This window comes from Babylonia areolata, chromosome 21 (genome assembly GCF_041734735.1).
Source record: "Babylonia areolata isolate BAREFJ2019XMU chromosome 21, ASM4173473v1, whole genome shotgun sequence".
NCBI lineage: Eukaryota > Metazoa > Mollusca > Gastropoda > Neogastropoda > Buccinidae > Babylonia > Babylonia areolata.
Genome location: NC_134896.1, coordinates 13,043,427 through 13,067,034, shown reverse-complemented (window position 1 = coordinate 13,067,034; position 23,608 = coordinate 13,043,427). Strand labels below are relative to the sequence as shown.

Genomic DNA, 23,608 nt, shown 5'->3' with positions numbered 1-23,608 from the left:
TCGTTGGGGAAACCTGTCCATACCAACCCTTGCCAGTCCAAGTGGCCATAGAGACAGGCACAGAAATGGACCTTGGTTTGAAGTTCAGTTCTCTCTCAGTGCACACAGACAGACACCTAAACCTACACTCATGACTGGTTGAGTGGCCCTCATTCTCCATCATTCTCACAAAACCTTAGTCCATCACAAGTGACCCTGCACTTACGTAACATTCTACACCATGCAGACAGGCAGCACTGGCATTAAAAAAAACACCGAGATTGGTTCATCCGTCATACCCAGTTACTTCCCTTGGATCGAGTACAGCTATTTCAATATTGCACTGGGCATGTTTAGTTTGGCCTTCAGTTGTCTTCTCACTCAGTGGATTTAGCTTGTTGGCTTTAGCCTCTACGTTGTTTGGTATTTTCAAGGGGATTGGGTATCTTTTTGATGACGTTTTAGTGTATGGAGTATTGCTTGGACAGTGCAGTCAGCTGTTGTTGGGGCTGGTCCGCAGAAAAACTGCAGTGCGGCTGAACTGATGGGGTTACAAAGTGTTTAGGCACCAGGCTTAAGACCATGAAGGTTTGATAACATCATACTATGACTTTTGTTTTATATATTGTTTATATAAATATGGTTCAAAAACATATTTTGATGTGGTTGCTTATTTAACCCTCTTACCCACAGGTCGCTCAGCACTAATCACCCCTGAAATCCCATGCCAAGGCGAATAACTCTTGCGATTTTCGATAGTGGATAATTTTTAACATTGATTAAAGATATAATTACCTTCTTTCGTTGCACATGTTTATTTTTCCTGCATTCTACACATAATAAATTTGCAGAATAATTTTTGTTTCTAGGCTCATGTTGCTTTGTATTTACACTAAAAAAAATAAATGTATCAAATTTTGATGGTCAACTTTGAAAAAAAATCTTTTAATTACGGTATGATTTTCCTTTAAACAAGTCTGTCTGATCTGCAGTGACTTCTAACACATCTTTTTATTCATTTTCTTACTCAACTTGAATTCCAACAATCCAACAATGAACATGTTAATTGTTATGTTCTTTTCATTTTGAGGGATGGTGTGTTTTCCTGTGATGGTTGGGAGAAAAACAACAGCAAACAAACAAAAACAAACAACAAACCTACGTCACATGTATTTTCTCCATAATTAAAAGAAAAATATAATCCATTTAACTAGCAAAATCAGAAAGATTGTGCAGAATGTCAATAAGTATTAGTGCAATCAATGACTGACAGTATCGATTCTGACGGTCTGGCGATCGATTTATGATTTCGGTGGTCCGGCGATTGATTCACGATTTCGGAGGTCCGGCGATTGATTCACGATTTCGGAAGTCTGGTGATCGATTCACACACAGGTACCAACTACACTCTCAATATCAGTAAAACTCAGTCAGTGGATGTCTAGGTCACTCAGTATGATCGACTTTTACAAAATTCTCACGCAGAAATCATCTTCAGAATAGTCGTTCGGATTGCGCTACTATGATCAACAGTCATTGAACTCATCTTGCAACTTTGAAACTTCAAAACTTTGGTAAAACTTTACCAAATCAGTAGTATATTCCATTGAACTAGTACTTTCAGGAAGATCGTGCAAAACGCCAATAAATATCAGTGAAATCAAGACTAACTCACTGACAGTATCGATTTCGGAGGTCCGGTGTTTGATTCATGATTTTGGAGGTCCGGCAATTGATTCACATTCAAGTGACCAACTTCACTCTCATTGTCGGCAAAACTCGGTCAGTTGATATCTAGGTCACTCAGTTCAGTCGATTTTTACAAGATTCTCATGTAAAAATCGTTAAAACGGTTTCAAAGTCATCTTCAGAATCGGCGTTCAGATTATGCTAAAGCTCTCGGCAATCATCAAACTCGTCTTGCAACTTTAAAAATTTACAACTTTGTCAAAATTCAAGCAAATCGGACTCTGAAAAGTGCAAAATGCATGGCAGGAAGTGCTGAAAACGAGGCTGTGAATCTAGCGAGAGTCTTGTTTATGTAAACAACAATGGCTGCATCCATATTCCATAGTAAGCATGTGTTTAGACGACGGTACCGGGCGGGTGGGGGTGTTAAACTGCAAGTCGACATTGGGCGAGTTGGGGGTATAATGGTTATTTGGGTGTGAATGGGTGGGTAGGTGGGGGAGGAGTACTGGTGTTTTGAGCAGATTTTCGTTGTAAATCTGACCTGATGCTGTGTGTTTGTCCCCCAGATCTGGTACGATGTAGAAACATATCAAACATACAAAGGACAACAGCAAGTCAATGTGGATGCACCACTGTCCAAGGTCAGTTGATTGTTTTTTTGTGTTATGTGTTTGGTGTCTGTGCATATTTGTTCATGATCATATATGTGTGTGTTCCAAAAGCAAACCAATTGTTCCTTGCATTTCAGATACTCAAGACAGATACATATATAGAATTTATTTATTTTTGACATGTACTCAAGACATACATATATAGAATTTATTTATTTTTGACAGATACTCGAGACAGATACAAATATAAACCTTTTTTTCTGACAGATTTACACCCCACCCCATCCCCCTGCTGAAATGAAAGATGAAAATTAGTTGTGCTCTGGAGAGAGCAAAGAATGCATGAGTACACTTACTGCAATGACGCAAAAATTGTCAGAACTTACAGATGACAGCACCCACCTTGTGACCACCTTGTTGACATGTGACATAAGCTTCAAGTGAAATGAATCAAGAATTTCTTGTTATCCAACTCTTCATAGCAGTAGGGGGGGCTCTCATTGAAGCAGAAGAACAATGCCAGCACACTGACACAGATGTGTCCAGACAAACAGCATCAGCTTGTTTCTATCAGTGTGCATGTACATAGACATATGAATATGTACACACCTGCTCATGTGGGGAAACACACACACACACACACACACACACTATTTCACCAGTTCACCAGTGCCATCACCAGATTTGTCAATAAAAGATGATGTTTTCATTTCAGATTCCAGTTTTCCAGAGGGGTGGCAGCATTATTCCACGTAAAATGCGCCCACGTCGCTCTTCCACACTCATGTTTGATGACCCCTTTACTTTAATTGTGGCTTTGGATTCCAAGGTAGGTTGGCTTTTGGTTGCATCGACAAATAAAAAGATGATAATTCATGTGTTCTGGATGTAAAAGTACCTAGCCATTGGCACTTGTCATTTTTACAGAATTTTGCCATAATATTCACGGCATATCATAGCCGGCAGACTGGGAATTGGGGAAAAAGGGTAATGCAGTGATCAGCCGTAAGAGTATTGTCCATTTAAATCGCCACTATATGGATAGTCAGCTGACTATGATACATCAGACGCACGGAAGACAAAAATGAGATTTTTACGCTGTGAATTCTGTGAATATATTTCACTAAGGTGAGCAGAGGATATGATCAAAACAGCAGTCAGTTCTCTTCTGGATTGCAGCCTCTTTGTAGTGCAGCGAACTAAATTCCACGTGCCATGTCACTTGAAGCAGTGCTACAAACTACTACATGTGTAGGCATGAGATACAGCTACAGGACAATGTAGGGACTGGGGTGTTTTAGTACATAGTGGATGTCTGAAGGGTGTGAGTCATTTATCATGTGTATCTTTTAACAGGTTCTCACACCAAAGCAAGCACAAAGTTAGTTTTTCCTCATGCAGTTGTCACTTGGGCTGGGTTGCATGAGCAATCTTAGCAGTGCTGTCTGCTTATTGCTAAGAATGTTCCTAAGTCCATGGTATCAGTGTGGAGTTTGGAAAATTCTTAGTGCAAAGCAGACTTAGTGCTGCTAAGATCGCTCATGCAGCCCAGCCCAGATCCAACCCCATTAACAAACAGAAAGTATTTGAAGCACCTTTGGAAGGGGAGGACTGATACATAGAGGGTGACAACTAACTGACTGACATGGATTGAAAATGTGAAAGATGAAAAAGCGACATGTATGTTTAAAATGCTTTTTTCTCAGGGATTGAGAGTTTGTGTGTGCATGTGTCATGCAGCAAGAGGCCAGTGGACAGCTATATGTGGATGACTACCATTCCTTCAGCTACAGGGATGGTGCATTTGGCCTGGTCAGCTACACTTTCAGCCACCATAAGCTTCACAGCCAGTAAGATAGCAGTCTTCTGTTGTGTTTTCTTTTACCTGCAGCATGCTGTCGGTGTTAACAGTGTGTTGATATGGAGGTTTTGTGTGTTAACTTTTTACCTTGTGGGTTTTGCTGTTGTGTATGTTGTAGCTATGTCTCTTTTGATTCACAGTGTAAAATGAAAATTGATCAGTGCAGCTCTTTTTTTGTAGTTGTTGATATTGTTGACCTTTTTGCTTTTTGTTTGTTTGTTTTCATTTGGTCTGCAGTATTTCCCATTTATTATACTTGATTTTATAGTCAGTGGACTGAGTCACCTTTTATATTTGTTTTTGTTAATGAAAAATAATGATTCATGCTTTCATAATTTGAAAGAAAAAAAAAGAGGAAGAGAAAACAAAACAACTTTGTGCATCCGAAGATGGAAAGCCTCTTTCAGGGTTTTTTTTGTTGGTAACACAGGGAGGAAAGGGAGACAAGACGTTAGGTGGGAATTGTGGTGTGGTGTTTCAGTGTGGAGAATGCAGAGACTCGGTACACAACCAAGGAGTGGCTGGAGCGAGTGGTGATCGTCGGTCTACCTCATGAGCCCCGCAAAGTTACACTCCATCATTCAGGTAGGGGACACTTGGTATCGCTATCAGTAGATCTGGTTGGTTTGTTTGACTGTGTATGTGTGCAGTTTCAGTTTCAAGGTGTCAGAGTGAGTGGACAGATCCATGTACACTACACCACATCTGTTGTTTAACATTATCTGTCATGATAATTATATTGAATACTTTTTAAGATTAATTTTTCAGTTTTTGGTTGCAGGGGGGCTTTCTAATTGACTATGAAACCATAATTTTTTTTTTATTAAGTTGCAGATGGGAGGGGTGTGGGGGGTGTATTGCCCCCCCTGACTTTGGGGAGAGGGGGGGGGAACTGGTGGGGGGGCCATTGCCCCCTTGCATTCTCCAACAGTGCCTTGCCCCTGTACCCCGTCCTGTAGGAATACGTTTGACTGCTGCTCTTTTTTTTTCACAGGTCTTCAGTTTATGGCTTTCCTCTTGCCCCTACCAGGGACATTTCCCAATGCAGTTCCCAAGATCCATCCCCCGGCCTATTGCAGTAAATGCTACAATGTTAGATTCTCATCTCTGCACAGTATCAGTTTCAGTAGCTCAAGGAGGCGTCACTGCGTTCGGACATATCCATGTACGCTACACCACATCTGCCAAGCAGATGCCTGACCAGCAGCGTAACCCAACGCACAAAGATGGAGACAAAGAGAGAGAATAAGAATAAGCTTTGTCATGAAAAAAATCGATAATGATTACTATCTGTGTCAGCTATTTTGTGTTGGTGAGTCTGTCACATGTAGGTGTTCCTCTTTTTTGTCCCTTTTTTTTTTTTTAGGTGGTTGGTATCTCTGGATTAGGGTTGTATTTAAGGGATTGCATTATTAATGTCTTCATATATTGGAGCAGTTTGCTATGGTTGTTGTCTTCTCATTGTTTTGGGTGTTTTTTGTTTTGTTTTGTTTTTTACATTTTAATGCTGGAAAACATTGAGGTTGATAAAAGGAAACCCACTTAATTGCCTTTTCCTTTGTGTTGACATTTGAACACATTTGTTTATTGGGAAATGATTTAAATGTTTGTCTGTGTTTTGTTTTCTACACCAGGCCAAACAGACGAGCTGACGTACAGCTTTGACAGTGCCATGAAAGCATTGACCATCAGGAAGCCGGGCACAAACATTTTACAGAAATGGACGATAAGCTTGCACTGAGTTAACTGCTGGTTTAGTGTGTGTGTGTCTGTGTGTTGTGTCTGTTTGTTGGTCTGTCTGTGTGTATGTATCTGTCTGTCAGACTGTCTTTGTGTTTGTCTGTGTGTCCCTTCACAATCAGTTTTCAGCTTGTTTTTCTCAGAGGTGGGGCAATTTGATTGCAAAATGAAATAGTGTGTTATCGTTCTGGAAACTGGAATCTTGCCTGATCTGTTTGTGATGATTTTTTTCTTTTTCTTTTTTTTCCCCTCACTGTCAATTCTTTCACACACATATATATATATATTTAGATATAATTTTTCTGATATCAACTTTTTAAGGGATAACATGCCAAGGGAGAACAGGGCAGGGTAGAAGCTTAACATGATGATATGATTAAGCATGATTACAACACTGTACAGTTCAATTAATCAAGTTTAATTGCAGACGTGATTAACCTCCATCAGTGTCTCTTCCAGTCAAAGTCTCACCCGTGAGCCAGAGTACAGACTTCTCAGAGGCAGTAGAGTTTCAGACCATCTTTCTCCGAGCGTGGAACACGGAAGGGACCATAATTATCACACTAGAGACATTCCGTACATCTGTCATGTTTCTCTTAAGTGATCATCGGGAATGAGTATCTGTGTATAGCTGTCTCAGGTGTTGGCAGGAGGAAATGAACAGTGACTTCATGCAAAAACAACAACAATAAACCCAACCCCCCCGAAAACTTTCACCTCTTTTCACTTCATTTGCTCTTCCATCCAGATAACTAAAAACCTAGGCCCATTCCTATATTAAATGGCAAGGGAGCTGGAAGGTTACTTTAACAAATATTATTCATTTATTATCTTTGTTTTTGTTTTTTTTATTGTTGTTTTTCTGTTGATCTGTTTGAAAATGATTAGGTTTGTTAATTGAATTTATGTCTGAGACTTTATTATGCACTATTCATTTATGTATCTGTTGATGTTTATGATTATTTTTACTATATTTTTGTATTTGAATAATTGTTTATATACATTTGTTTGTTCTATTTGAATATGATTTAAAACATATATCAATGTAATTAATGTTTATTATTTATATGTAAGAGGTATTTCACCATGTTCAGATTCTAAATATTATTATTGTTTTTAAAGAATTCAGTGGGAGTCCCTTTTTGCAATCAAATTGCTCCATGCTGTTCAGAGAGAAAATGTTTGCTGTGTGTTGTTGAATGATAGGTCAGTGTAAGGAATACAAGATACACATTTTGTTTGATTGGATAGAATTTAAGAAGATAGAAAAGTAATTTTATTGACAAGTGGAAAAGAGTCTGTGCTGTTGTGTTGATGTTGATGTTGCTTGAGAATTGCTTCGGTCTGTTTTGAAATCTGGACGGGCATTGTGATCATAGGTGGGTTGTTTTTTTTTCAATTGTTTTGCACACTTTGCAATGCAGGGAAGGTTTGATTGTAGTGAAGTACGATTATCTGATTTCATTGACCTGAAAGGGGAGAAATGTTACCTGTTTTTGTAACGCGGACCATCGTCAGGTATGCGTCAGTAATGATAGTGCTCAATGTGTGCGTTTGAGTTTACATGTATCTGTGACTGTGCGTGTGTGTTTGTGTGCATGAATGTATATTTTGAGCTAGTATACTAATAAACAGCGATTGTTTTCTGTTGGGTTTTTTTTTTTGATATTGCACTGAATGTTTGGAGGTAAAAAATAAAACAACATAAAAAACTGTTTTGTCATCACCTATACTTGCAGCGTCACCTTGTTTTGTCACTCCCAGTGTTCTCCCTGCCCACCCTTGCCTTGCACTTGTGTCAGTTTCCCTCACACACACACACACACACACACACACACACACACACTCTTATTGACACTTTATTTTTGAACTGACTCTGATGATTCAGACTTAAACCTAAACACTGAATAATTGTCATTTAGAAAAAAAAAAAAAAAGAAAAAAAAAGTTTTACAACACAGAACTGGAGTGGCATTGTTTGTGGAAAAAGATGCATAAAATGTTCAGAAGAGCTGACAAGATAGAATAAAAGAAAGAGAAATCAGATCATGCTTTATCATCAAGTTTTTGTTATGTATTTCATCAATTAATAAATGTGTCAAGTGATCTGTGTTCACAGTTGTCAGCACTGCACGGAATCTTAGTACTTATGTTTTCGATCCAGTTTCTCAGGTGATGTTGGATGTGTGTGAAAAGCAGAGGTGAGTGAAGTACATCAGTTGTGGACCAAAACCCATCAGTTTTTTTTCCCCTGTTTCTTTTTATCTTACAGGGACCTTGTGTTCAACTTTTTCTGCCTGGCTGATTTCTGGTCAAATGTAGGACTTGTCTTAACATAAAGAATGAAGGGCATTTCTTTGCCTCACATTTGAGTGGAATGAAAGTTAGCATTGAAGCATAGGGTGTGCTGTTTGTCGCTGTGTGTGAGACTTAAGACGCAACAACAAACCATCTGTGATTGATTGAAAGTGAGAAGGGAAGCTGGCGAGTTGTATCCCATCCAGCAGAGTATTGACTGTATGATGAACTGTGATGTCACTGTTTTCACATGCACCGGAACCTGTGTTGAGTCTGTGGGGATGACAGAGTTTCCATTTTCGCTTGAGAGAGTCTCAACTGAATTTGCTAGTGAGTGGTCAGTCAGCAGTGAAATACTGTGAACGTGAAGGGATGCCTTATAACAACTGTAGAGGAAGCCAGTATAAGCATGATAGTTTGAGTGCAGCTGTTGTGGTATTGATCCTGGCTCTTGAGGAAAAAAAAAAAAAAGGAGATTGAATTATGGTATGTGTCAGTTTGAATCGTTGGTTGTTAATGTTATTGTGGTCGTTTCATAGGAGTATTCCATTGGACTGTTGACGCAAAGTGCTGTGGGAAGGTAGCAGAATTCTGTGCATGCTTTGAGGCTTTTCTTGATTGTCTTATTTATTGAACATCTTTGAATAATGTATGAATGTGCTTTTTTTTTTTTACTTTTGGTTTTTTTTCTGTTTGAATTCTATGGATTTGAATAAAATAAACAACAGCAAAATATATACAATACAAAAACAAACAAAAATACAAAATAATGGATGGCAGAAATTAAGAATCATTATGCAAGAATGCAGATTTTTCCTCCTCCTTTTTTTGTGTGTGTATGTGAGTGTCTGTATATATTGGTGGTTTGTGTGTGTGTGTGTTGTTTTTTTCTTGAAAACTGAATGGACTCATATGCTTTTTCTGCTTTTTTTTTTTTCTCTCTCTCTCTCTCTCCTGCTTTGTGTTGAAAGTCCTGTCCACCTTGCCCTGTTTCTTCCTTGGTCATTCCCTTCACCTACAGGCCTTGTCAGAGACCTCAGTATTTTTCACAACTTTCATCAGATGATATTCAGAAATTCTGTCAGAACAAAAGACTTTTTTTTATTCTTTTATTTTTACTGTGAAGGATATTGATAGTGAAAGTATTCTTTTGCCCTAACATTAACTTGATGAATATTTGGCACATATTAATATTAAGAAAAAAAAGAAGCATTTATTTTGCTATGCCAGTAAGATATTGATAATAAAAGTATTCTTTTTATTGTAACAATGACATGATGAATGATATTTGGCTCATACTTTATATAAAAAAAAAAATAAAAAAAGCAACAAGAACAGGAAAGCATTTATTTTGGAATACCTGTTGATAGTTATGTAAGCACGACAAAGCCTGCTTACATGGATCATTGTTTTAATGGTACGGCGTTGCCTTGGAATCTGCGTAACGCAACCCCCAAACCCCCCCCACGCCCCCCCCCCCCCCCCTACACCCCCTTTTTTTTTAATATTCTGTATGATTTTACATTCACCCATACTTCTGACAATCCTGAAATCTGAATGTGGTTCCCCCAGAGCTTGGTTAATCAGGCAAACAAGATTCAACACACTTGAGGGTAAATCATGCATCATCCTGAATGGTTGAGTTTTAAGTGCTGCCTGCCTGAGAAATAAAAAAGATGGTAGCTTTTTGTTTGATATGTAAGATACATGCATCCCTTCCCACCCCACCTCTTCTATGAAGTGGACTTTTTAGGGTAAGGGTCTGTCATGGTATAAGGTGCAGTTTTCATCCAGTCTGCATTTTGGTTTTGAAGATCATGTTTCAATCTGTAGTATTGCTGTTTATAGATCATTTACAGGATTTGTTTTTTTTTTTAGATGTCAAATTTTCTTTGTTGCTTTCCTTCTTTCTCTTGATTTTGTTGTTGTTATTTTTATTTGTTGTTTTGTTTGCTTGTTGTTTTGGTCATTCCATGTCCCCCCACCCCCTTCTTGCAATATGTGTTATGTGTTATGATGTGGTATATTCTAGGTGATCAGGAGTTCACACGTCAGGAGGACTCGCCCACCACCCGTAATTGAAGGTGGTGTTTTCTGGCAGTTTTTCTCATTTCTTTCGTTGTCTTTTTTTTTTTCTCTCTCTCTCTCTTTTCTGTGTTCTTGGGTTTTATCTTTCAGTATTAGTAGTTTGATGAAAGTAGCTTTAATTATTGCATGTTTATGATCTTTTATTTGAGATTCTTATGGATTGGTGTCTGCAAAATCTGGCTTACAGGGTCTTTTTTTTTTTTTTTTTTTTTACAAACACACACACACACATGTATATCTCTCTCTTGCTCTATCTTTTTCTATTTATCTGTCTGTATAACATATATGTGTGTGTGTGTGTGTGTGTTTCTCTTTTATGGTAGTCCAAAAAAGTACCATATGACTTCTGAGTTCCAGTCTGTTGAAAATAGTTTTCCTCTGTGTAACAGTTTGTGTAGACTTGCTTGACAAAAGTTTACATGTCCACTGCCTTAAAATTGCAAAATGTTTTAAGGGAATAAGACTATGTTTTCCTGTTGTAAACTGCGTGAAGAAGTGAGTGTAGAAGCCCCAAATGGATGTAAATCCAAAATGGGATATTTTTTATTTCTGGACTTGGTAAGGAAAACAACAACAACAAGAAACTGAACATACAGTTTGTTTCATCTTGGATGGTCATATCAATGTATTCATGTTGCCTGTTTAGATACCTTGAAAATAGGATGTACATTGTGCCCTTTCGATACAGTTTAAAAAAAAAAAAAAAGTTGAATCTGTACAGAGTGGAGGATTTTTAGCATTTTGGATTGGTTACAACGCATGGTTCACACACCATGACTGACCTGTCACAAGTTAAAAATATGGCAAGACATTTTTGTGTCGTGCCTGATTGTGAACAAATGATGCTCAGTAAAGCTGGACAAGAATTATGTCACATCAACAGAGCCTAATTTGGTGCTTGAGACCATTACGAAAATCTGAAAGCATTACACCTGTCCTCTTCTCTCACTCTCTCTTTCTTCTTCTTCCCTTTTTGTTTTCCCTTCCCCTCCCTGATTCCAGTGAACATGTGTGTCAGGAATTGATGTCAGTGTTTATTCCACATCTCTGTTTTGATCATGTATGCAGAAGAGAGTAAAATGAATGTTTTCACAAAGAGGGTGCTTGTGGTTATGAAAGGTACTGGGCAGGGGTGGTGGGGGGAGGCTTTCTTTTAATTTACTGAATTTGTGTATAATTTTCTTTAGATGTTTTCTTTCTGATTTCTTTAAAAAAAATTTTTTTTAAATGATGACAGGAGCTGTGTAGCAGAGCTCTCTCCTGTCCAGAGTTTGTGCGTTTCTAATATTGCAGAATGCCAGTCACTTGCAAAGTGGATTTTGTGTATGAATGTCTTGAGAGACTGGTGTACTTTGTTACATTGGTCGGTAATTTTTATTTGTACACTGCCTTATGCTGTGAATAATTCTAAATGTGAACTTTTGTCATTATTATTCCTGTTGTTACTGTTGAGGAAACAGTTATGACTGATGTTGGGTAGAGCAGATGGTATTTTGATAGTTACTGGAGGTGAAGGGGGAGGGGCGCAGTTGAAATCGTTCTGCTGAGCAGTTCCAAGATTCCTGTTGTAATGGACAGTCTCCAAACCAACGGCAGACTGTTGTTTCATAAGAGATTTGTGTGTGTGTGTGTGTTTTTGTTTGTTTCTTTGACAGGTTTGTGTTCAGTGCAGTTGAAATTTTCATTCAGTTGGGTAGTCCTGATATGAGCCTGTGTGGTCAGCTGGATAATAAGCAACAATGTCAAATGCCAGATGGTATGTTGGATTGCAGGGAGCTGTAATGCGTTGAAATGTTTTTAGTTTGTATTGTTGTACTGTATCAGTTCCTCTAACAACATGCATTCGCTGGGATATCCAGACTGTCGATGCGCAGTTTGCATCCTGGCTGTAAACCTGTTTGGTTGATAAAGTCTGAAATTTGGTTGATAAAGTCTGAAAGAACTTTGCATAAAAGAGTCCTTTCAGAACACTCCACATAGAAAGACAGAAAGGAAGAAAGAAAAAGACTGCTGCAGAAGAAATATTCAGAATCATAGATATTCTTTATCTTGCATCAACAGTTTCTGTGAGGAAATCTCTCTTTATCCAGATGGGGGGAAAAAAACTGAATCTGCCACAAACACAAACACGGCAGTTTCACTTCCAGAAATGTTCACCAGCTTTAAATTCCATCTGGTTCTTGTCAACACTCTGAAGTTTATTCTGGCAGAAAAGATTAATAGCTGTTGAGATTTACGCAAACTATCTGTGCTTTGGGGGAAGTTGTTAATTTATGGTTTGAAGAAGAATTATGAAGCACACCATTTCTGTTGAGGTGAGTTTCAGTTTCAGTAGCTCAAGGAGGCGTCACTGCGTTCAGACAAATCCATATATGCTACACCACATCTGCCAAGCAGATGCCTGACCAGCAGCATAACCCAACGCGCTTAGTCTTGTTGAGGTGAACTAAGTAATGGTTTGAAAGGTCGTCACATTAAGTTCTGATAAACAGCTAATTGTATTAAAATAGCAAAACATTGCAACTCAGAAGTACACACAATAACTTTTATGTATTGAATATTGGGTCCACACTGCATTTGCAAAGGCAGATCTGACAACTCTTAACGCAACACAGATTTTCACTTTTAATCCGCTTATCGCACAAAGATAATGGTTCACTTCAGTGACATGCAACTTCCAGCTGAGATTCAATATCAAGTTCACCAGACACAGAACAGTTCCAGAACCAGCATTCGTTTGAAAAACACAAGTGACAGTGAGCAATCATGACAGCTTTGCATTATTTTGCATACCCCCCTTGTGGGTGAAAGGAGAGGCTAAGGAAATGATGAATACAGTGTGAATGATGATTGTGATGCATACATGTCTAATGGGATTGTGAGAGTTGAGAACTTTGTTCATGTTGAGAACAAGAAGGAACACTGCAATTTAGAAAAAGAAATGAATCTACGAAGTACGGCTCACTGACACGCACCCATGTGTGCGTACACTTACGTCGGGTACTTTGGCGTACACACACAGACATATATCATGTTTCCAACCTCTGAAATGAACCATGTAAACCTTTTTTTCTGTGATGAAACGTACATATTACAGCATGTGAGTATATAGTAGAAATTTTGTCCAAACATTCTTTATTGAAAAAGTGAAAAACGGAGGCAACAGCAGGTTCGAGTGTCACTCAGGCTTTGAACTGGGATCTGCATGTTGAGTTAATGCAAATATCAGGCATCGGTTGCCTTTTTGTTCTGACACCACCTTGAAACTGGGTTGTAGCCTGGTGGGTTGAAGGGTGGAGATTTTTCTGATCGCCCATGTCCGCATTTCTGCACATCTGCCAGTACCTTAATTCCCTTCAATGTTAGAAATACCCTTAATTTACATAGGATCTCTAGAGACCCCTTACAATCCTACACATCTAGAACCCTCAAATTTGACACCAGATTTCTTAGACTGCTTTCAGTCCGACATGTTGGAAACCCTGCTGTCATGTACAAACAAACAAGAAGATCCATGCAGAAGAATGCACCTACACTATTCTATACTGAAATTGTTGTACAAAGTGTGGAAAAGAGTATTAAATCTTACGTTGCGTTGTGTACTGACAAAAAACTGGAATAGGCTTAAAATATTGGAGGTGGGAAACTGGGTTTTTATAAAATGTGACAACAAAAAACAAACCAAAAAAAATTGGACAATAAATGTGCACATTTCCAAAATCAAATAGCACATATATACAACTTCTTCATGTGTAACCGCCGAACAAAGACATTGAGTAAAGTTTGGAAGCACCATTGTACAAAAACTACAGAAAAACATAACATGCAATTCACTTGTTTGCAAATTTCCTTTTACATATTAATTCAAAATTGAAAGATGCTTATAAAAAGTTGCCCCATGTGACGATTCAGAGTAGAAACTTATTGGCACTACCTGGAGTTCGGGGCTTCAGGCATGTCCACATGCACTTACGATACACATTTTGCTTCATACAAAGTCAAGTACCAAGTGTAGGCTCTGAAGACCTGGGTTTATGCACAGGTCAGGCATCTGCTCCATTAAGGGGGGGAAAAAAAAAAAGAGGTTGAATCAGATGTGGTGTAGCGCATATTATAATATATGGGTAAGTCTACATGCTCCGACACCTGGAAACTGAAACTTGCAATACTGACTGCTCTCCTCTTTTGCCCTCCCTTGTCCCTTTCACTCCTCTCCCCCTTCCATTCACCAGTACAAAGCCCTGTCACAATTAGACTGAAGACTGGAATTTTTATGATTTTTTAAAATGATGTTTTAAAAGAGAATGTTCTTCAGGCCCTAATCCTATCTTCTCCACATTGGTTTCTGAGACACAAAGATGCAACTTGAGAATTGAAAAAAAAATAACACCACCAACAACCACCTGTGTCCATTAATTCCACAAGAGAAAAGCTTCCTGCAAGTTCGATGGTTAAATTGATCCCAAATCTACCAGATGAAAAATAATTAATATTACCACTGATAACTGATACAGAAAAGACTGTGGAACAGACTGTCCTCCAATAGGCATGTCAAGCTGCAACTGGTACCGCACCAGAAACATCATCCAGTCTCCAGAGATTGAAGGATGCCCAGTACAACTACAGAATACTAATCATGACATGAAATAGTCCAACTGAATTCTTCCTGTGATGAAGATGTGGATGGGCGTTGTTCTTTTTTATGGCACAGGTGGAGATACAAAAGAATAAATAGTTCAGATTATTTAAAGAAAAACAAAACGATGACAAGCTTATGTCCTGAACACTTCTTTGGTTGACCAGCAGAGCAGCAGCTGATTTATCAAACATCCACCTTAAAACACAGGTTGTATACATACACTTACCATCACATCAAACAACAAATTTCAAGACAAAATTCATTTATATACACACATTAATGAGGTACACTATTAACCCAAGGAAGAAACGAGAATCCTTCAGAAGTTTTTAAATCCGCATGCATACTCAACTGCCTCACACTGTATACACTTATGCAGTGAGGTTCTGAAATGGATTAAATTCAATAAAGATAAAACATTCAATGTATTTACGGTTTGAAATTGCCAGGCAGGATTCTGTGTATATGACTTTTTGTGGGAAACGCGGCAATACATTCTATTTTTCAGTTTGCATATTTCATCAAACTTCATTAACTGGTTAAGGCTTTATTCTTTTTTTGTGTGTGCAATGCTAAGGAAGGTGTGAGAGTAGGAAGAAGTGTGTGAATGAGCGTGTGTATATGTATGGACACATCCGGTGCTTCAAGTTATAGGGTGGGTGGAGGGAGGAACTATGTCCAGTAAACAATGTTTTCTACATGACTCTCCCCCCACCCCTCCACCCACACACACCTTCCACCTCCCCACTTCTGCCCACCCCCTTTCTCTCCCACCTGTCCCACTCCAACCACTCCAGTCAGCCCTGGAGAATGGTTGAGACTTATTTAAACTTTATGAACTGAAGAGTTGTTCTTCTGATATCGTTTTGCCAATTTAAACAAATGAATCAAAACGACGATAGAATTAACAACTCTGAAATTAAAACAGAAAATAAAGGATTAAAAAAACAACAACTGATGCATGTTGAGGCAGCACAGTAAACGGTTTGCTGGAAAGGAAGCAGTTACCGAAACGGCTGTTATTATGAAGAGGAAAACAATACAGTTCAGGAAGAATCAACATGTCGGAATTTCCTCCTGGTGGGGACGAAGAGAAAGGAGCGAAAGTTCATTATTGGCAAACTACAGCATGGAAAAGAATCATTTGGTTTCAGAACTGAATTCAATTTTATGGAAGAGAATCATTTGGTTTCAGAACTGAATTCAGTTAAACACCCACATGCACATACACAAAATTACAACCACCACCACTACAACTACTGGTGCTACTTATATAAATGGGTACTTCAAAACAATAACCACCACCACTTCTGTGAGTGGGTACCTTTGTTCATTTCTTTTTTTCATCTTATTTAAAAAACTATTTTGTGTATCCGCCCCCTCTCCTTTCACACAAGCTTATTGACAACACACTATCATCCCATTCAATACTACGGGTAGAAATAAACAGAAATGTTCAAAAACTCGAGTAGATGTCAAAGGATCCAAACTTATTCCACAGCATCGAGTTGCAGAGGACACTGCCTCCCCTGATCTTCTCGCTACCATTGTTTGTTTTTTTGTTTTCTTTTAATATTGACAATGATGGGAGCACTGGCCAAGTGGTTAAATTGTTGGATTTTCAGTCTGACAGTCCTGGGTCCGAATCACACCCTCACTGCAGATACAAAGGTGCATGCAGCAAGTACACGATACTGTTACTGCAGACTAGAAAGTGCAGCAAACATATTAACATAGACAAGAAACTGGAGCAAGTGCATTCTCTTACTACACACTGATTACAAAGTAGGTCAAGCAAATTATACTGTTACTGCAGGCAAGAAAGCGAGGAAAGCATGTTGCACCCTTACCACAGATAGAAGCAAACAAAACAAAAAAAGGTGGGATCAGGGGGGCGGCAAGCACATGTTACCCTACATCCACACACAATTTCTCAAAGTTTCACAGCAACTGTTACCCTAGCAGATAATCAGTACTGTCAGGTAAAGGCATTCGCGAATGGCATTTGTTTGCTTATTCTTAACAAATAATTATATAAAAAGCAAAAAAAATTTTTAGCAAACCCTGTCCACAGATAAACCTACACCTGTTTGCCCAGCAGGTCTGATGGGAAATCTTAATTTAAGATTTTATACAGTCACCAAAGCTTTTGATACATACACAATGATATACACAGAGTCTTTGGTCGATATAATAATGAAGCTGTGGATGCTCTCTTCACAAGCAGGCAAGCGAAAGGATTCATGGACGAAAGGCTGTGAAGATGAAAGCAAAATCATTCTTTTTTTTTTTAGTCCCTGGTGGGAAAACCTGTTGAGCTCAATGTCTCTTGGCAGTGGAACACTTTATCAGAACTATGAAGTGAAACTGGTCCCAATGGGCAGTTGATGTACAGGGTGGTGGGTGCATAGGGGGTAGGGGGCTATGGGGGGAAACAGAAAAACATGTATTCTCGTTTGGTCCTTTATTTTGGGTGGTGGAATATTGGGCAGTTTCCATTGCAGGAAGAAAAATATCAGGCAGAGGAGGACAGAGGGAGGGGTAAGGGTGGGGGAAAGGTAGATCGTTTTGGTATGCTGATGAAATCAAATTTTTCTTACGCGATTCTGTTCACTGTCTGTCATTGGGTGTTTTTTTTCCCCTTAAAGAAACCTGGTCATTATGAAAGTATAAGACAGCACTGACAAGTCAAACATTTAAACTTGAACATCACATTTAAAAACTTGCATTGCTTAAGAACGAGAACACTCCTCACAGTTTGAAAGGTAACACTGACAAATATATCAACTTGAATATCGCATTTCAATATTTGCATAATAGAACACTGCCCCTCATTTTGTCAGTTTGCAAAATCAAACATTGACAGTAAATCCAGCAGTGCTCTCTTGAACACTGAAGAGTGTCAGAAAAAGGCAAAGTCTTTTTTCCTTGTTTTAAACTTTTGTCCAGTTTGTTACAGAGTAACAATAAATATTGTAAAAGCAAAACATTAAAATCCTCTTCGAAACAGCCCTTAAAACACAGAAAACAACCAAGCAGAGAAGTGTCCCGACGCTGAATAGCTTTTCAACTTTCTGACAGTTACGATCGGTTCTTGTCCTTTCATGCCATTGCCTCATTTCATTTCATTCTGCCGAGTTGCACTGATAGATAAATCCAAACGCGCGCATGTGTGTGTGTGTATGTATGTGTGTGTGTGTGTGTGTGTGTGTGTGTGTATGTGTACAGTACAATCATTCCGTAACCAATGGTGACATCAGACAGTACGATTATTCAGTAACCAATGGTGACGTCAGATGGGAAAATTATTCACATAACCAATGGTGACATGAGACGGTATGATTATTCTTGTAACCAATGGTGATGTCAGACAGTATCATTATCCCTGTAACCAATGGTGACATCAGATGGTATGATTATTCCCGTAACTAATGGTGACGTCAGATGGTACGATTATTCCCGTAACCAGCGGTGACACATCAGGTGATCTGCTGGAACTTGTTGATGAGGTTGCGCACCCACCCCCGCATGATGACCAGATTGTCCACATCCGAGCTCAGCTGGTCCAGTCGGTCCAGAGAGCCCATGGCAGACATGCTGGAGCTTCCCTCCCCCTCACTCCGCTCCTCGCTCTCCCGACCCTGCTGCTGCTGGTGGTCCCCCCCTTGAGCCGCTCTGCCCGCCAGCTCCTGCTCCCTCCTGGCGGCCGCCACCTCCCTCCCCCTCTCCCTCTCTCTGTCTGTGTCCGTGGAGGGGCGGGGCATGGACTGCACGCGGTGCATGAACTGGTTGAAGCTGCGACTGCGGGTCTCGGGGCGGGGGCGACGCGGAGATGCAGGGGGAGGAGTTCTCTCCCTTGCCCTGCTGCGATCCTCGCTGACGGAGCGGCTGGACATGCGGCGTCTGTAGGACGAGTTGTCTCGCAGGCTCTGGAGTCTCTGGCGGATGAGGGCGCTGGGCTCTTTACGCCTCACCTCCACGGGCACCTGCTGCCGAGGCCTAAACCTCTCCTCGATGAACTGAACCACCTCACGGATGGACTTGCGATGGCCCATCCTGCCCCTCCCGCCTGGTGACTGGGGTTCCTCTTCCTGTGTCGGGTTCCCAGGCCCGGGCTGGTCAGAAAAGGCACTGGACTCGAAAGCCACAGAAAGTCTGCGCTCGTAGAAGCTGTCCCCTGAATCGGTTGACGAGGCAGAATCCCGTCGGTGGCTGCTCCCTTTCCCTCCCTCGTCCTCTGTGAACGTGGGTTTCATGTTGTGTGGCAGGGTACTGGCCTTGTCGCCACTGTGCGGCCTGGTGCCCGTGGAGTCCTCACTGTACATGGAAATGCCGGAGTCCGCCGCCTGCACAGGCACAGACACGGGAAAGACTTCAGGCACTGGTTTGCTGCTGCTGCTGCTGGGTTTCACAACAACGGCACTGGGGAAGGAGAACCGTGTCTGAGCCTCCGGTGTTCCCTCTTTGCCGCCAGACAGCTGGCAGGAGTCCTGGTCCTTGGCTGACTGAGGGGACAGCAAGGGTTCAAACCCCACGGGCAGCGTGTTGGCCATGCGGGAGCCGATGTGTGGGGACCCCAGAGAGTGCTCCCTCAACACCTCCTGCAGCTGGGAGTTGTTGGAGGCGTGGGGGGGAAGGGTGGGGGAGGAAAGTCCTTCTCTGGACGCAGACAGCTGCTGCTGCTGCTGCATTGCTGCCTCCTCTTCCCGAGACCTCCTGCCCCCCAGCTTAGTGGTCCACATGCTCAGCTTGTTCTTCAGGGTGCCCACCAGACTGTCGCTGGAGTTGCTGTTCTGGCTCTCATAGGACGACGTGGAGACGGACGATACCCCTGACAGGCGGTTAGGGTTGAAGTCGGGAGGGAGATTATTATTGTTGTTATTACTCTGGTTTTGATTCAAGCAGCCATCGTTCGATGACGATGACGCCAGTGACACTCCGGACAGGCGGTTGATGCTGGCCAGGCTGACACTGTCCGCTGCGGCAGGCTGCGGTGATGGCGAGGACTGCGGCGATGGTGGAAACTTGAAAGTTAGAACCGAGGTTCTGGGGGAGTGGTCTTCATAGTACCTTTCCATCTCCGCCACCATTCGCTCCCCTTCAGCCGACAACGCAGCGGCGCTGGGGGACAGAGGCTGGGGGGAGTGGGACTGGAGAGAGTGGGGCTGGAGAGAGTGGGGCAGTTGGTGGTCAGCTGGGGGTGGACAGGGAGACAGGACATGATGAGGGGAGGAGGGGGGAAAACCTGAACCCACCACCTCCACACTGTCTCGACATCTAGGGGAGTGGGGGACTGGGGGAGAGGGAATCTGGTTGGGGGTGGTACTACTCGTTCTGGAATCAGCGGCTGGTTGAGAAACATCCAACTCTGTCACTGAATGTTCTGACAAGGTCAGAGGTGACAGTGAAGCTCGTGAAGGGCTGAAAGCAGGGGCTTGGCTTGACAGTGAAGGCAGATGACTCAGACCACTGGGTGTTTGTGAATCATCGACTGTTGCCACTGTCCTGTCCTCCGCTCTGTCTGTCACTGGCACCATCCAGGCATCCCCCTTGTCTGCCAGTCCCCCTTTGGGTGAAGCTGGGATATCAGTGCCATAGGGAAGCTTCTTTCTAGCCGGTAAGTCCAGGGAATATCTCATCAGCGTATCCTCACACAGAGAAGTAGACCTGGCCATGTTGGTGTTGGAGTCCCGCAGTGTCTTGGTGTTACCCTCACCAGAGCTGGCTCTGGCTCTGCCGCTCATTCTGCTCAGACTGTTGGCCCTCTCTCGGATGTCCCGGTCACCCAGGTTCCGCTTGACGTACACCATCCAGTCCAGGTTTTCCTTTCCCGGTCCTTGCGGCATCTGTGTGACGTCCGAGAAGTTGCGGGGACGGCCGACGTCTTGGTAAGTGGGAGTGCCTGGGCTCCAGTTGTTGCTCTGCATGTTGATCACGCTGCGGGACCGGGTGTTTGGGGAGGAGGTCACGCTGACCGGAGTGCTCTGCAAGCGAGGGGAAGATGTGTGAGATGGAGAGTCACCCAGCTTCACCCAAGGGTCTTCCTGGAGATGGGAGAGGTCAGAGAGGGAACCGTGGGTCAATTTGTCCACACTGCCCCAGTCCGTCAGTCTGGCGCCCGATGAGGACTTTCTGTCCGGCCTCAGCTTACTGTCCACTCCACCCTGTCCCTTCTTCTTCAGCAGGTTTTCACGTGAATGACGCACATAGGAGTCGTGCATGGCAGGCACCTTGGACTCCAGACCGTCTTCAGAGCCCTCCCAACGACGTCGGTACTGACGAGTGGCGCAGCTGTTGGTCGTGTCTGTTTCAGCTTCCCCACACGCCAGGCTGTCAGAGCTCTTGGACAGGTCCTTCTTGGCCTTGGAGCCGCTCTTGGTTTCACCGGGACGACGTTTCTGGGCAGGTTTGCGCTCCAGAGTGTGAAGCGCGGGCAGGCTAGAGTACATGCTGCCCTTCCTCTTGTTCTCCTTCCTCTGCTTCTCCAGCTTGCTCCGCTCATCGTCCGTGTCACTGGAAGCCTCGCCGTCCGAGGGGCTGCTGGTGTTGGCGTAACTGTTCAGCTCCTGGTCTCCTTTCTTGGCACGGTCACGGTGACCGGTGTGGATGTAGCGGTGCTCAGGCCTGGAGGGTCGATGGCTGTTGGCGCAGGGAGGGTGATCGTCAGCTTTCACTGTGTCGTCCACCATGGGAACGTCTTTGGGCATCACGCTGGTCAGGTCTTGGGAGAACACCGGCTGCATCCGCATGGCTCGTTTGAAGCTGGCAGTGCGTCGCTGAATGGCCTCGGCGCTGGTGTCGTGGAGGTCGGGGCTGGTCGGCGACAGGTCTGAGGACTGGAAGCTCTTGTTCTTGTTGTTGTTGTCGTCAGGCGTCATGTAGGGCGTGGTGGGGGTGCTGGAGGTGGTGGAGGTCTGACGTCTGAAGGACTCTGAGCGCAGGCTGGCCGGGGCCCCTAGACCTGGCAGACTGTTCGCCGAGGCCAGCATCTGTGGGGAGAAAAAAAAAAGTATGCAAACGTTAAGCACACAAAGTGCACAGTTTACTTCCAAGAACAACAGTTGTGTTCTGCACCAGGTCATTCACAAAACAACAATGGTGTTCTGCACCAGGTCATTGACAAAACAACAGTGGTGTTCTGCACCAGGTCATTGACAAAACAACAGTGGTGTTCTGCACCAGGTCATTGACAGAACAACAGTGGTGTTCTGCACCAGGTCATTCACAGAACAACAGTGGTGTTCTGCACCAGGTCATTCACAGAACAACAGTGGTGTCCTGCACCAGGTCATTCACAGTACAACAGTGGTGTTCTGCACCAGGTCATTCACAGAACAACAGTGGTGTTCTGCACCAGGTCATTCACAGAACAACAGTGGTGTTCTGCACCAGGTCATTCACAGTACAACAGTGGTGTTCTGCACCAGGTCATTCACAAAACAACAGTGGTGTTCTGCACCAGGTCATTCACAAAACAACAGTGGTGTTCTGCACCAGGTCATTCACATAACAAAGCCAGTGGGTGAAGCAGCAGCTGAGTGATTAACTAGAGCGCTGATTTCCATTCTGCTGGTGTGTGGGGATTTGCTGTTCAAATGCTGGCTGTGTGCCTGCATTGTGGGTATAAGGGGTTGAGATTTATTTGCCCAGGTCAATGTACCTGCAGACCTGCGTGTGTAGGGGCATGTTAACACTCTCCATACGAACGGCGAAAGAGACGACGTTAACAGCGTTTCACCCCAATTACCATCATCAAAATATTGCAAGCGGAAGGCTCTTATACTGAAGAGGTGAATATTGACAAAGAATACCACAATTCTGACGACGGAAGCTAAAGGTTGGGTCATTCAGACACCTACTGGACATCCGAGGGGTCTGTGTTGAGGAGAAGAGAGGACTGGTCGTACTGAGTGAGTTAAAGACCTACTAGATGCATTAAAGGTCCTGTAATCCAGCATGCACTGCGTACATCCAAAAACAGGTGTGTGACCTTAATGGTGTGGTCATACACCTGTAAAAACGTCCACTACCGGAAATGAGTGAACATCGGAGTTGCTGTCCACAAACACAAACACTGAAGAAGATCGAAATGACGAAGAAGATAATGGAAGTGACGAAGAAGACAAAGAAACATGGCCACCTGAAGTCTTTCTATCCTGTCAGTTTAAAAGACGACTTGGTTTCATTTCCCTAACAAAACAACAATGTTGAGGAGGGAGGGGAGAATATAATATAATATAATATAATATAATATAATATAATATAATATATAAAAAATAAATGCTGTTCCACTCACAAGTACGTATGAGTCAGCTGAACGTAATTATATGGGGGACCTATGGAATGACCATTCAATGCAAAGAGTGCTGGAAATGAACATATTTTCAGAACAAGAAAAACAAAACAAAGTGAATTACATCGCAAAACAGTTCCAGTTTCAGTTTCTCAAGGAGGAGTCACTGAGTTCGGACAAATCCATATACGCTACACCACGTCTGGTAGGCAGATGCATGACAACAGCAAAACCAACGCACTCGTCAGGCCTTGAGTGCTTATATAATTATCTGTATACCTGTCACAGTGGAAATTATACAAATAATGAGGCCAGGAAACGATATGATTAACAAATAGTAAAGGGTGGTAACTCTCTCCATTACACAAGGTACACAACTTCAAGTCAGTGATGCTTACGCTACCGAT

At 42.2% G+C, this 23,608-nt stretch overlaps 2 protein-coding genes across 3 annotated transcripts in view; one reads left to right on the top strand and one right to left on the bottom strand.

Annotated features, from left to right (window-relative positions):
- LOC143295658 (neutral alpha-glucosidase AB-like) overlaps positions 1–10,486 on the top strand; it is a 43,383-nt gene extending 32,897 nt beyond the window's left edge. For both annotated transcript variants that reach the window (XM_076607273.1, XM_076607272.1), the window contains exons 19-23: positions 2,238–2,312; positions 2,998–3,111; positions 4,023–4,132; positions 4,625–4,728; positions 5,778–10,486. In XM_076607273.1, the coding sequence (XP_076463388.1) occupies positions 2,238–2,312; positions 2,998–3,111; positions 4,023–4,132; positions 4,625–4,728; positions 5,778–5,884 (510 nt within the window). In that variant the 3' untranslated portion in view covers positions 5,885–10,486. The remainder of the gene's footprint in view (positions 1–2,237; positions 2,313–2,997; positions 3,112–4,022; positions 4,133–4,624; positions 4,729–5,777) is intronic.
- A 2,395-nt stretch (positions 10,487–12,881) lies between these two features.
- The window catches only part of LOC143296557 (uncharacterized), a 69,662-nt gene continuing 58,935 nt past the window's right edge, over positions 12,882–23,608 (bottom strand). The window contains exon 16 of the mRNA XM_076608580.1: positions 12,882–21,897. Within this exon, the coding sequence (XP_076464695.1) occupies positions 18,388–21,897 (3,510 nt within the window). The 3' untranslated portion in view covers positions 12,882–18,387. The remainder of the gene's footprint in view (positions 21,898–23,608) is intronic.